Raw genomic sequence first — 12,962 nt, forward strand, 5'->3', positions numbered from 1 at the left:
CCTTTTCCCCGCGCTGCCATGAGCAATCCACCGAGGCCTGCTGGCGACCGTACCCAGTCGACGCATCCTGCGCTGGACCCCAATATCACTCAGGTCCCCGTCACCCCCGCCGCACACATTGCTGGCCAGGATGCCTACTTCCAGCCCCAAGTCGAGTCGCAGGAGCCCCCGCTCCCTTTCGACCCCGAAACCGTTACCCCGGGCCCCCAGTGGAATCCAAACACATACTTTCCCCCGACCCAGCAGCCCGCCGGCGCGAAGAGCGCAGAGGAGCTGCTCAAACGCCTGAGCCGCAGCGGCGGCGACTTGGCGCAAAAGACCGATCTGGCCGACGTCGACCCCCAGGCGGCCCATCCCAACTTGAATCTGAGCGGCGGCGTCATCAGCGCGACCTCGTGCGTGCCGTACAACATTAGCTATTCGCCGGGTAATGACTGGGTATGTTCGAGCATCACGCTAGCTTGCAAGCTTCTAGACTAATCATCAGTGGTAGGAACTCCGGTCTCGCCGTGGTACTTCTGCTCTTTTCGACTCGTTTTCTTATCTCGCATCTTCGTCTTCGCCTTGGAATCATACTTTGGTTGGTTGGACCGGCGAGATCAAGGTCGCTGCGGATGCGCAGCCCGTTGTTGGCGACAACGGGGCGGGTGCTAATGGCTCCGCCCCCCTCAACAAGGCCTCTGCACCCATTCCCGTCGACGCCACGGCCAAGCCCGAGCAGCCGGCTCAGATTGAGGGGCTTAGCATTGACCGCGAGCACCGGTCACGCTTGGAGAGACAGCTGGAACGGGACCATGGTGGGAAGATCGTTCCCGTTTGGCTCTACGACGAACTCCACGAGGATGAAGACGTGGTCGTCTTGAAGAACCAGAACAGATGGCGCAGATACGCCGAGCATGAGCTCTACACACTATTCCACTACAAGACGAACGAGCCCGCTGATGGCCGTGCGGCGCGCAAGTCCTGGGCGGACTACTACCGCATGAACAAGATGTTTGCCGACAAGATTCTCGAGGTATACAAGCCAGGCGATATCATCATGATCCACGATTACTATCTCCTTTTGCTGCCTAGCCTCCTCCGGCAGCGCCTCCCGAATGTCTACATTGGCTTCTTCCTCCATGTTCCTTTCCCTAGCAGCGAATTTTACCGTTGTCTGAGCCGAAGGAAAGAGATCTTAGAAGGAGTTCTTGGCGCGAACATGATTGGCTTCCAGTCGTACAGCTATTCTCGCCATTTCTCCTCCTGCTGTACGCGCATTCTTGGCTTTGATTCATCATCGGCGGGTGTCGATGCGTATGGCGCTCACGTAGCAGTCGACGTTTTCCCCATTGGCATTAATGCTGCGGCGACGCACAAGGTCGCGATTGAAGATCCCGTGGTGTCGGAGAAGGTAAAGGGCATTAAGGAACTTTACGCAGGGAAGAAGCTCATTGTTGGACGCGATCGTCTTGATGCCGTCAGGGGTGTGGCTCAAAAACTGCAAGCATTTGAGATATTCCTTGAGCGTTATCCCGAGTGGCGCGAAAAGGTTGTCTTGATTCAGGTTACCAGTCCTAGTAGAAACCAGGAAGATCGGGACGACCCTGACAACAAGTTCGTCAACAAGATCTCAGATCTGGTCGCAAGGATCAACGGTCAACATGGATCCTTGAGTTTCTCTCCGGTTCAGCACTTCCCGCAATACCTGTCGAAGGAGGAGTATTTCGCTCTCCTTCGCGTCGCCGATGTCGGCCTGATCACAAGTGTCCGTGATGGCATGAACACCATCAGTATGGAATACATTATCAGCCAAAAGGAGAACCAAGGCCCTCTGATCCTCTCGGAGTTCTCTGGTACTGCCGGAAGTCTGGCGAGCGCTATCCACATTAACCCGTGGGATCTTAGCGGCGTTGCGGACGCGATAGAGAAGGCGCTCACCATGCCCCCTGAAGAGCGTAAGAGCCAGCACGAGAAGCTGTACAAGCATGTTATCACCAACAACGTACAAGCTTGGACCAACATGTACCTCCGCCGTTTGCTGACTAACCTTTCTTCTTTTGATCAATCATTTGCCACTCCTGCTTTGGATAGGGCAAAGCTGCTTAGCCAGTATAGGCAATCGAAGAAGCGCTTGTTCATGTTCGATTACGATGGCACTTTGACGCCGATCGTCAAGGATCCCCAGTCAGCTATTCCCTCTGACCGCGTAATCCGGACCATCAAGACGCTGGCTTCGGACCCGGCAAACGCCGTCTGGATCATCAGTGGCCGTGATCAGGCCTTCCTCGATGAATGGATGGGTCACATTACGGAGCTCGGTCTCAGCGCTGAACATGGTAGCTTCATGCGCCACCCAAGGAGCGAGGAATGGGAGAACCTGACCGAGAAGACGGACATGAGCTGGCAATCGGAGGTCATGCAGGTCTTCCAGCACTACACCGAGAGGACGCAGGGTACGTGTTTTCTGATGCGGTCAATGTCTTCTTACTAATTGGATTCAGGCTCCTTCATTGAGAGGAAGAAGATTGCCCTCACCTGGCACTACCGTCGCGCCGATCCAGAATACGGCGCGTACCAGGCCCGTGAGTGTCAAAAGCACCTGGAAAGCACCGTCGCGAAGAAGTATGATGTCGAGATCATGACCGGCAAGGCCAACTTGGAGGTCCGTCCGCGGTTCGTCAACAAGGGCGAGATTTCCAAGCGTCTCGTGGCGGACTATGGTGACGATGCTCCCGAATTTGTTCTCTGCCTGGGCGACGATTTCACGGATGAAGGTTAGTGTTCCCTCATTGTCAGCGCTTTGGATCCGACACTAATTGCGCAACAGACATGTTCCGCGCTCTGCGGCGCTCGAAGCTGCCGGACGATCATGTCTTTTCGGTCACGGTTGGCGCCAGCTCGAAGCAGACGCTTGCCAGCTGGCACCTGCTGGAGCCGTCAGACGTTATCTCTGTCGTTGCTTTGCTCAACGGTTCGGCCGATGCGGGCAACATTGGTGCCGTGGCAGTGGTTGATGGCACGGTCCCCGACACCAGGGCTTGAACGTCTTTACGAAAAACCAAGAGGATCACGACAGCACTCCGAAAGGCGCAGTGGATCGGACAGGGCGGCGGCCGGATGTGCTAGATACCTTAAGCACGATAGACGCATGGGTACTTTTTTTTTAATAGAGACTTCGTATTTGTATTTCATCATTGAGTTGAAGCGTCCACTGTGTCGGAGGCTCACTCGGGACGTGGAGGCCCAGTCCCACAGGGTGACGTGCGGGGCGGACCGTCTCGGAGACGGTAGAGGTGAGACAAGGCCCAGGAACAGGCACGGCCGCGACTCAGAGGCCACGGTGCGAATCGTGAAGGGCCGGCCAATGGAAGGCGCCTCGTGGCCGCATGGGCTATTTCCAGAAGGCGCAGAAACAATAGCGCTAAGGCTAGGTTAGTGAGAGCCTAAGAGAGGAAGAAAGAGAGAGATTGGAGAAGACTCATTTCAAGGATCGACGTTGCTCGACAAGAGGCTCTGCTGTCGTCGTGTTGCATGCATGTTTCAAGCGGGTGGGCCCGACAAACGACGACACGAGGCGAGCGGACGATGCGTGCCATGGGATGCGACGCGAAGCATGACGGACTTGCAGCGGCCAGGCTGGTGGGCTGGGAAAGCGTCGAGGACCAACTCTTGGCGCGTGCCCCTCGCCCACAAGAAGCCCCTGCTCGACATCCCTCCGCAATCCCGCGTATGCGCCCTGGCCTGGAACCTTTTTGTTCTCTCTCTCTGCCCTCTTCAGCCTCTCTCTTTTCCAAGCCACCGTCTTCTCCCGCATTCATTCCACCCGCCCCCTCGTTCTCACCCCCCTCCTCGCTCTTTTCGCGGTCCGCTTTGCGCCATCCAACTTCGCCCGCTGCCCCTCCCGGCCCTTGCCCACCCCATTGATCACCACAACGATCTTCCACCGTCTCCACGTTCATTATTCTTACCTCATCGTCTCATCAATCGGTGGCCTGAAAGTACGACCCGCCCCTCGGGTCAGCCCTGAACAACGCACCACCGTTGCCGCTTGCCGTCATCCTCTCGCACCGGTCACAAGCCTGCTTGGAGACGCTCGAGACGCTGCTTATCTTCACTCGTCTTGCCGACTTGAACACCACTCTTCCACCTACTAGTCCGTTCTCGTGTGTCTGTCCCTGGAAACCAAGTACTGTTCCTTGACGAATTTTAGCTGTTGTCTCAGTTACTCTTCCACCATGGGTCTCTTCGATAAGCTGCAAGCCAGTAAGTGCCCCTCCAGTCACTATAAAAGCATTGATGATATCTTATTCTATGCGAACCATGGCCCCCGCACATGCTAACGCCTCAACCCGCAGAGCTCGAGCTCTACCGTCTCGAGCAGCGCTACACGCGCCGTGACAAGCGCACCACCTTCATCAGCGATGCCACCTACGTCGACGGGGAGTACGTCTACACTGGACACCCGACGTCGCCAACCTCGAGTGTCTCGCGGCGCTGGAGCAAGATGCCCAGCGCGGCCGTCAGGGAACTGGCCCGGTCCGGCACCGGCAGGTCATAAGCGCCTTCCTCCTTGTAAAAAGAAACCATGTCCGTCCCGAGGAACTGGGCGGGCATACTCGAAGGACTTCCTTTCGATTAAGGGGTCCTAGGAAGGATGAGCTAAGCGAACATGGATTACGACTGTTTCACAGAACAGCAAGAGGCGCTGCGGAAAACATGGGGATGGCGCATATTTTTGGAGGTGACAAGCATGTTGTTGTTTTGTCCCTTGATCACTCAACGACAATTGGCACCGGCTGCCTGCTCGGAGCGGTTGTGCGCATGCAGGGCGCTCGGGCTGGGCCACACTGCATCCACATCATTTTGGTCGGCCGAGAAGGACCCCGTCACGACATGGCCCGACCACCTACAGCTTCTCATGCGCCACGCACCTAGAGCGAGCATTCGCCTTTGTCGGATTGCGTTGCATTGCATCTACTACGATTTTTTAAAAAAGAACGGAAGGCGTTTGGAGAAGCGTCTACCATTTGTCATACGGATGGATTTTTTTACCTTCTACACTTTCATGTACAATTCTCCCCATCTGTCACTCCTTACCTCGCATATCTGTTTTTTAACTGCCTACATTTTTGCTTCGCTTCATCGCTCTCGGCGCTTTTAGATATCTGGCGTTTTCCCAATTTTTGTTTCTTTGGTGGGGGTACGAAATGCTTCGCGCACTTGCTCTTCTTTTCCCTCTTTCCCTTCACACCTCTTCGATACCAAACCAACTAAATCTTCCGTCCCCACCGCGAAGTGGGCTGCTTGAGCGCAAGAGCCCGGGACAAAATCAAGAATTCAAGACACTTTTTTTTCTACAATCTGCAATCTGCAAGCTAGAGATGTGTGTGTGTGTGTGTGCGCGCGCGCGAAGATCCGACCGCACAGTCGATTACACGTAGCACGAATGGATCCAAACGGCAGCGCAGAAGTGGTGAAGCGCAGTTGTTTTCGTGGATGGGGACGAGGCATTGAGTCGAGGGCCCTGGGGCGCGGCGGGAGGTCGAATCGAGACTCGCCACGATCATGCACGCACGCGCGGCTTGCCCACACGCCGGATTCCTTCGTCTGGTTTCGGCCCCGCTCTCCACGCCCGCCGCCGGGCCTCTCGTCTCGTTCAACACTCCTCTGTCCATGCAGCAGCCATCTCGGAGTCGCCGCCGCCCGCCGCGGCGTCTGCGTGACCACTGTCCACTGGCCACTGACCGCTGTCCAGATAGATGGGCTGGTTCGATTGTCGAGACGAGTCCAGTCGACGAGTCGACGACCGACTACCGACTCACGACTCGTCGTGGTTCGGGATCTTGCTCATGCCCACCCATTCACACGCACACGCACACACGCTCGCTCTCCTCTTGACTCTTACACATCATCATCATCATCATCATCATCAACATCCACTTGCCCACTTGCCCACCCACACCCACGCCCACACACGCAACTGTGCAACGGCGAAAAAAAAAAAAAAAAAGACACACGCCCCCACCCCACTTCCCGCTTTCCCCAGCGCCGCCGCCAGCAAGCAGCAAGCAGCAGCTGCATCGCTGCCCGCGCGGTCACGACTCGCGGCCGTGGCCGGGGACGCCGCGTCGGGAACTCGGGGTTGCAGGCTGGAGGTTGGGGGTTGCGGTCTAGAGGCTGGAGCGGAGTCTGGACCCTTGGTTGTGGGGGCGAGAGTGACGTGACGTAACGGAGTTGGTGCATGGGTGGATTGGTAGAGCAGGCAGAGTACTCTAGGTAGAGTAGTGAGGCGTGCTCTACCACAGGAGTAGGCACTCTCTTTTCTGTTCTACTGCCTATGTAGGTAGGTACTTTCTACGGTGGTGGTCTAGAGGAGGTGCGTAGTACCTAGGTGCTCGTCTATGTAGCTACAATAATACATCATACAAACCTGCTAGCTAAAGTAGCTGGTATAGCTTCCAACAAAAAGTGCTCCTGCATGTATGTACGAGGGCTGTTTCTCGTGCTTCGTCGCGCGCTTGTGCTTGCTGATGGCCGGCCGTGAGGGCTGCCTATTCTAATCCGTGTACCTACCTACCGTGCACCTGACGTCTTGCGAGGTGGGCGATGAGTAAGGATGAGCTAAGTACGAGTACAATAAGTAGGTGGGCATCAGGACGTCAGACTCTGGACCAGGACTTCCAGGCCAAGGGGTGGGGAGCTCGTTCTTGTCTTGACTCGGCGTAGTGGTATGGTACTGTACGTAGTAAGTGGACTCGGGATTCCGCATGCCACATTTCGCTGGACCCGCTGGTGTCGAAACGTTGGAGGCTGGGACTGCGGGGTGCGTGTGATTGGATGGCGGGGGATGCCCCGCGCTTGGGCGAGCGTGTGTTACGCGTCGAGGCGCGTTGGGGGTGGCTGGATGTGGGGTGTGAGGTGGGGTTGGGGTTGGTGATGATCGATGAACAACTACTTTGTATTTGATGGGCTGTCTGTGGGGTGTCAGAGTGTGAGTTGTGTGTCCATTGACCGTCCATCATCATCGCCCATTTGACTGACTACGCAGGCCGTAGGAGTATGCAAGCGCGCAAACCCCCACTACCTGCCAGCACCACCAAAACCAACACCACACCCCCCGCACCCACACCTACCAATCCTCCCGCCCCTCCTGCTCGCCCTGCTCATAGCTCTCCTCAACGCCCTCCCCCCAGCGCTCCACACTATCACCAAACCCCTCAACCTCACCGACCTTCTCACCCACCCACCCCGCCGCATCATCCACGCCCTCCTCGACATTCTCGGGAATATTCTCGACGCCCTCGACCGCGCCGTCCCAGGTGCGCTCGACGGCGTCGCCCGCGTCGTCCCAGCCCTGCTCGACGCGGTCCTCGGTGCGATCCCAACCTTGCTCGACCCGGTCTTCGGTCCGCTCCCAGCCCTGCTCGACTTCCTCGGGCAGGCGCTCCGCTTCGCCGACTTTTTCGCCCGTCCAGCGCGCGGCGTCGTTGGGGAAGTTTTCCGCGGAGCGCTCGATGTCGTTCCAGTTTTCTTCTGGGGCGGGTGTTAGTAGTGTGCTGGTTGTTGGTTGCTGGGTTGGGGTGGGATGGTGGGGTAGGTGGGTGGGTAGGTAAGCGGGGGAGGGCCAGGGGTGAGGAAGAGGGACAGCGGGGCAGGCGCACCAGACATGGTGAGGGCAGTGACGTGGTTTGTAAGGTGGGTAGGAATCTCTTCGGTAGCAGCGACGACGAAGATGCAATTCGTAGGGTTGAGAAGGGTTAGGGAAAGAAAGAAAGAGCGTAGGTAGTGCGTGCGTGCGTGTACGCGGTAGGTAGGGCAGAAGCAGATAAGCGGGCGTGGGGAGGGTAGAAAGGTGAGACAGGAGGGGCAGGGCCCGCTCCATATATATAAAAAGAACAACAGCCCCAAAGGCCAGCTTAGCTTACCAATCTTGTGCCCTTCGTGCATCAACAACGCACCCCCTGCCAGCCCCGCCGCAGCGCCCAGAGCGCCGTACATAAGGCCGTTGCCTCCAGACTTCTTCTCTTCTTGCTGCGGCGCGTAGCCTGCACCGCTGCCATAACCACTGCTTCCGTACCCTCCGCCACCACTGCCGCCATATCCGCGCTCACCGCCCGCTGGCGGTGGCCCCCCCTGGTAGTATCCTGCTTCCTGGTAGCTGCTGCCCGGGTGCTCAAAGGTGCGCGCGCCCGTCTGCTCGTTCACGAACAGCCATCGCTGCGCCGGCGCGTCCCAGTGCGCAACCCAGGGCGGTTGGACCTGCGGTGGGGGCGGGCCGCCGTAGCCGGAGGGCTGCTGCTGGCCGTATGAGGACTGGCCGTAGGACGATTGCCCGTAGGACGATTGCCCGTAGGACGATTGTTGTTGTTGCTGCTGCTGCGAGTCGCCGCGGTGGCTGAACTCGCTGACCATTTCGCTGAAGAAGCCCATGCTTGCTTGCGGGCGTGTGGGTGGGTGGGTGGTGGATGGAGGCGCGAGACGCGGGGTATGTACGTAGGTGAGATGCTAGGAGTAGGTACAGACAGTAGGCTGTAGTCCCAATCAAGCTAGCAAATAGCTTTTAGAGCAAGATAATCCGCAAGGTAGGTACCCAGGTAGGCAAACAAGAACCAACGACAACTGCAACAATTGACCGACGCAACAAGCCCACACCCCATCTTTTAACGTACGCACAGGCGATCAAACCAGCAAACGGCCACCTGGCTCTACTCGTACTGCCCGCTCTCTCTCGCCGTCAGTGGCGCAGCAAAAGGGGCCGTCACTCTGGGGCCAGGCCTGTCTGCCGCGGTGCCGCGGCTGGGACCCTGACGATTTCCGACCCCGCCAGGCTGCGCATCACGAGACCCTGCTTGCGCACGGCTGCTACCTCCTCTTTGCTGCTGTGCCTACATACTACCTAGTGCTACTGCTGTACTTGTTGTTCTTGTTCTTGTTTGTTGCTGCAGCCCCAACGTCGAGGCGCAAATGTGAACTGAGACACAGGGCCGATCTCCCGCGCCAAGCCGGGAGCTCGGGCTTGACGAAGCTTGTTTCCTCTCCCTTGCTTCTTCTCCCATCTTCATCATCCTCACCCTCCTCACCCACCCACTCCATCCCTCACACATACTCTCTCTCTATCGCTCACAGCAGTTACAGCAGCAGCAGCAGCAGCAGTACGCACCACCACCACCACCAACTCGAGGATTACGAGCAAAGAGATTAGAGGACCATGCCCGCGCGCCCGAGCTCCCGTATTCCCGGCGCGGCGCGTGCCGGCGTGCCGGCCTTTCCGGGCGTGAGCGTGCGTGCGTGTGCTGGCTGGTTGGCTGGCTGGTACAGCTAGCTGAGGATCGGCCGCTGCTGCACAGTGCGGCTGAGCCTGCCACGCCTGCGTAGGTATGCTGGGAGGCGGGAGGCTGTGAGGAAGAATGCCGTGCGAAGCAAGGGAGCGCGCCGCGCCTGCGCTTGTGCCATGTGGTTACGTGCGACTGCGAGCTAGCTACGGGAGGCAGAGAGCTCTTTCCGATTCGCCTGGCCTGGTACCGAGTGCCCACTGTCTCGGCGTGCTATTATTGGCTGTTCTGGGTTGCCTGCTTGCTAGAAGGGCCCCTGGCGAGCTACTTAACTGGTGACTACAATACATACGAAGTACATACCTATTTTAGGTAGTGTGTGGCAGCCGGGTTTGAGACACTGTAGGGCAGCTGCTTGGGTGCGAGGCCGTGTGCAGTGCGTACACACAGGATGTGCATGTTGGGCGCGACTGTGTCGAGATGGGTTGGGAGATGGCGCTTTGGGCTGCTGTGCGTGGTAGTGGGAGTAGTCCTGTGGGTGTGTCAGATGCATGCATGTGCGTGTGGGCGTGCCTGCTCTGCATGGGTGGGGTGGGTGTGGGTGAAGAATGCTGTGGTTGGGACGAGGGATGCTGTGGCTACTCTTGCGTAGTACGGTCAGATGGGGTAGATGTTGTTATCCATCCCCGCGGTAAGCGGTACTCCGTAGAAGCGAAAGCACGCCAAGTCACTCTGAATGCAGATTTTATCCCACCCATAGGAGCACGTAGGCATGCACGTAGGTGTGCACGCAGGACTCTAACCCGCTCCCTATAGATCACTCCGTATATGGACCGAGAGACAGCACTCGTGGTCACACATATTTCTTCCGAGGGACATGTAAATTAAACAACATCTGCCCCTCCAATCATTGTATGTTGCACCAAATGCATAGTCCTGAGAAAACACCGACTATTCATTACCCCTCCATGGCATTACCAACATCTCCTACGCCATTCTTGTGTAGGCCCGCTCAGGTCGACGTGACTGAGTGCCCAAGCCAAAGAACCGCTGGCCAATTCTCATACCGCAGGTGTGCCATTTACCCGTGTCCTCCGCGCGCATCACTAACGCAACTAGCCAAGAATAAGCCATCGCTTGCTCGCAAAATAACGGCTTGCTTTATGCCACCTCGTACCTAAGAGAAGGTGGTGGAGACTGCTCAATCGCACGAGACGAGAACGAAGCCGACGATGTGACGGTTCAAAAAATTATGTTGGCAGTCAAGATTGCCAGAATATTATGGTTCTCGGATTCGTCCTCGAGCGATGGTTTTTCGTGCCTCGGATGCTTTCGGCATCTGGACATTCTAACGAGTTTTGGATTCGGGTAACCTGCACCGTTTAAATGTGCAGGTAAGATCAAATTTCGGGTCCTTCCCAGGCCTCTAATAGCTTTAATGGCTTCGTGAGAGCCTCGTTGAGTACGGTGGCAGAATTGGAATTAGAAAGAACGGAATTACCGACACCTGTATCCGGAAATTCTCCATGATCGAATATGGATAGTGTCGTATTCCAGAAGTCCCATCTCATTTTCCTGCTGTGTTTGGTTCCGCTGCTTGCTGAACAAAATGAAAAGATGATAAAAAGGTCGATAGAATAGTATTTGAAAGGAATCGGCGTCTGCTGAGTAAAGCTCCAACTGATGGAAGACTCAGGTAGGATGCCAATGAAGCCCAACAACTGGGCTGCACTGCACCACGGCCCGTCGACAGCGGTGTCCGGCTCCAAGTCAAATTTCGCCATGGGCAACCCCATTTAGGGCTTACCGAGACATACAGCACTGTTTGCGCTTTCGAGGGAGCCAGGAAATCCCCGTGAAATGGATTTACAGCAAGTGAAGACAGACAGATCCGAAGCTCGCAAAGAACGCATCATCCGCACACTCAAGATTTCGATGGTCCATTCAGCAGGCCGGCCGAAGCCTCCTTCTCCAGACTGAGCTTCATCTCGAGATGAGAGTAAAAGTTCGGAGAGCGACAAAAGTCTACGTACAGCGCATCTCGTGCCCTGTGTCGCTGGAGAGGACCTTGGCCACGAAACTTAACGGACGTCCCGTGTTTTGCTAGGCTCTGCAGGAAGTCGGGCTCTGAAAAGTTGGCATATTGCAGGTTGCCGCCAGGTGAAATGACGGTCTGTGACATGCTTGTGGCCAAATATCTGATCAGCGGAGACAAGAATTGCGCCGTAAGTTCTGCAAAGTGACGACGGACCAACGGCCCGATGGTATCCATATTTGTTCTTCCAGATCGCATCATGTTGTCAAGCTCATCCAGGAAGGCGCGGTCTGCCTTGATGTATTTCTTTGCATCCTGCTTTGTATCGATGCCACCGGGAATTTCGAATCCAGGTGGAACGTGCTGTGACGTTGAACGGCGATGTTTGACAGGCACAGGAACATCCGCACTGTGCAAGTATACCACATATGGTCTTGTGCTACCACTGTTCTCCGCAGCAGTCACGATCCTCTTCAACAGGAACGGGTTGGTTATACCAACAATGAAGTGTCTCGAAGTACCTCCGTTAAGGCCTGCGGCACAAAATTCAGACTGCATCGTTAGGTAGGGCTTGATATCTCCGGCATAAGGGATTGGCTTAATCAAATCAACCAGCGCAGAAACGACCTCACTACAGATCTGAGGGCTTTTTGCAATGACGACAACATTCTCGCAGAGCAGCATTTTCTCATAAGCAACATACAGGTCTGATAGTGAGGTTAGAAAGGGCATCAATCCTTCCCATGAGGTCACTGGCTGATAGGCGTATATTGGCCCAGAGTTGCTGTTGGAGCGGTCGCTGGGCGAAGATATTAAGCCTTGGAGTGGGAATGCCAGATGCGGCGCGCTTCAGTACAGTCAGTACCAGTCTAGCCAGCATGGCGGAGAGGCTCGAGACATACATTTCAACAGCAAGCAAAGAGCCCATGAAAGGCAGCTCATGGCGCCCTATTGACGGAGGAGGCCATGCCGCGATCTGTGAGCAGGCAGCCTCAAATATGTTTGGGTCAAGCGAAATGCCCGTCAGGGCCATCTGGTGAAGCATTCTCATGTAAAAGGCAGGGAAGTTGTGGTTGGAGATTAGCACCAAGCTCTTCTGGTTGAAGCTTCTCTTGGTTGTCTGATCGAATTCTTGGCGGAATACGCAGTTGCCAAAAAGATTGCTCGGGCTGCCGTACGGAGAGCATGGCGAGCTTAGCAATATGTCTGGAGAGCGGTTGCGAATGGTAAATTGGAACGACAGGCCTTGAAGAGTTTCGGCGTTATGCTGCTCGGGGAAGCTACAGGAGTCAGATTATGACATCACACACGGAGCCTTTGTCCCAAAGGGCCAAAGGGAGCGTGGGGAAGGAGGCCGAAAGGAAAAGTCGAGGAAACTAGCACGGCGCATCAGGGATTGTCGCGGCAGCTCACCTGTTAAAGCATATGGCAGAGAGATCGGCCTGGGAGAAAGGCGTGTCGGGCGGATAGACGAAAACCACCTCGGGGCCAACGTCGACGTTGAAGTCGCATATGACGCTAATTGCACGGGTCAGCGCAGCCGGCGGGAGCAGACAGGAGGAGTGCGAAAGCGCGTACAAGGCTACGACCCAGTGGCGGAAGGCGGTGACGGAAAACGGACGGCTTTCCGACCTGCGTTTGTGGTGATGAAGGATGTGCTTGAGCTTCTCCAT

The 12,962-nt window shown here is 56.3% G+C and overlaps 7 protein-coding genes across 7 annotated transcripts; 5 read left to right on the top strand and 2 right to left on the bottom strand.

Annotated features, from left to right (window-relative positions):
* Window positions 1–18: 18 nt before the first annotated feature.
* K452DRAFT_218146 (glycosyltransferase family 20 protein) lies at window positions 19–3,024 on the top strand (the record flags this gene model as incomplete). The annotated part of the gene is made up of 4 exons (XM_033536342.1): window positions 19–438; window positions 494–2,435; window positions 2,484–2,756; window positions 2,810–3,024. 4 exons carry the CDS (start codon window positions 19–21, stop codon window positions 3,022–3,024), a joined length of 2,850 nt encoding a protein of 949 aa, XP_033403152.1.
* Window positions 3,025–3,711: 687 nt separating this feature from the next.
* Window positions 3,712–3,906, top strand: K452DRAFT_282451 (uncharacterized protein; the record flags this gene model as incomplete). The annotated part of the gene is made up of 1 exon (XM_033539590.1): window positions 3,712–3,906. The coding sequence occupies one exon, from the start codon at window positions 3,712–3,714 to the stop codon at window positions 3,904–3,906; it is 195 nt and encodes a 64-aa protein (XP_033403153.1).
* A 311-nt stretch (window positions 3,907–4,217) lies between these two features.
* K452DRAFT_293862 (uncharacterized protein) lies at window positions 4,218–4,540 on the top strand (the record flags this gene model as incomplete). The annotated part of the gene is made up of 2 exons (XM_033541631.1): window positions 4,218–4,245; window positions 4,338–4,540. The coding sequence occupies 2 exons, from the start codon at window positions 4,218–4,220 to the stop codon at window positions 4,538–4,540; spliced, it is 231 nt and encodes a 76-aa protein (XP_033403154.1).
* Window positions 4,225–5,286, top strand: K452DRAFT_7512 (uncharacterized protein). Its single transcript, XM_033547096.1, has one exon. It carries the CDS (start codon window positions 4,652–4,654, stop codon window positions 5,141–5,143), a length of 492 nt encoding a protein of 163 aa, XP_033403155.1. The 5' UTR covers window positions 4,225–4,651; the 3' UTR covers window positions 5,144–5,286.
* Window positions 5,287–5,583: 297 nt separating this feature from the next.
* K452DRAFT_7692 (uncharacterized protein) lies at window positions 5,584–6,450 on the top strand. Its single transcript, XM_033547110.1, has one exon. The coding sequence runs from the start codon at window positions 5,742–5,744 to the stop codon at window positions 6,204–6,206; it is 465 nt and encodes a 154-aa protein (XP_033403156.1). The 5' UTR covers window positions 5,584–5,741; the 3' UTR covers window positions 6,207–6,450.
* A 481-nt stretch (window positions 6,451–6,931) lies between these two features.
* K452DRAFT_7742 (uncharacterized protein) lies at window positions 6,932–8,639 on the bottom strand. The gene is made up of 3 exons (XM_033547118.1): window positions 7,908–8,639; window positions 7,247–7,515; window positions 6,932–7,165 (listed from the first exon to the last, which is right to left on the bottom strand). Exons 1-3 carry the CDS (start codon window positions 8,410–8,412, stop codon window positions 7,112–7,114), a joined length of 828 nt encoding a protein of 275 aa, XP_033403157.1. The 5' UTR covers window positions 8,413–8,639; the 3' UTR covers window positions 6,932–7,111.
* A 2,539-nt stretch (window positions 8,640–11,178) lies between these two features.
* On the bottom strand, window positions 11,179–12,962 carry K452DRAFT_217484 (uncharacterized protein; the record flags this gene model as incomplete). The annotated part of the gene is made up of 4 exons (XM_033536290.1): window positions 11,179–12,136; window positions 12,192–12,569; window positions 12,703–12,807; window positions 12,868–12,962. 4 exons carry the CDS (start codon window positions 12,960–12,962, stop codon window positions 11,179–11,181), a joined length of 1,536 nt encoding a protein of 511 aa, XP_033403158.1.

Source organism: Aplosporella prunicola, assembly GCF_010093885.1.
Source record: "Aplosporella prunicola CBS 121167 unplaced genomic scaffold K452scaffold_1, whole genome shotgun sequence".
In the NCBI taxonomy this organism is placed as follows: Eukaryota; Fungi; Ascomycota; class Dothideomycetes; order Botryosphaeriales; family Aplosporellaceae; genus Aplosporella; species Aplosporella prunicola.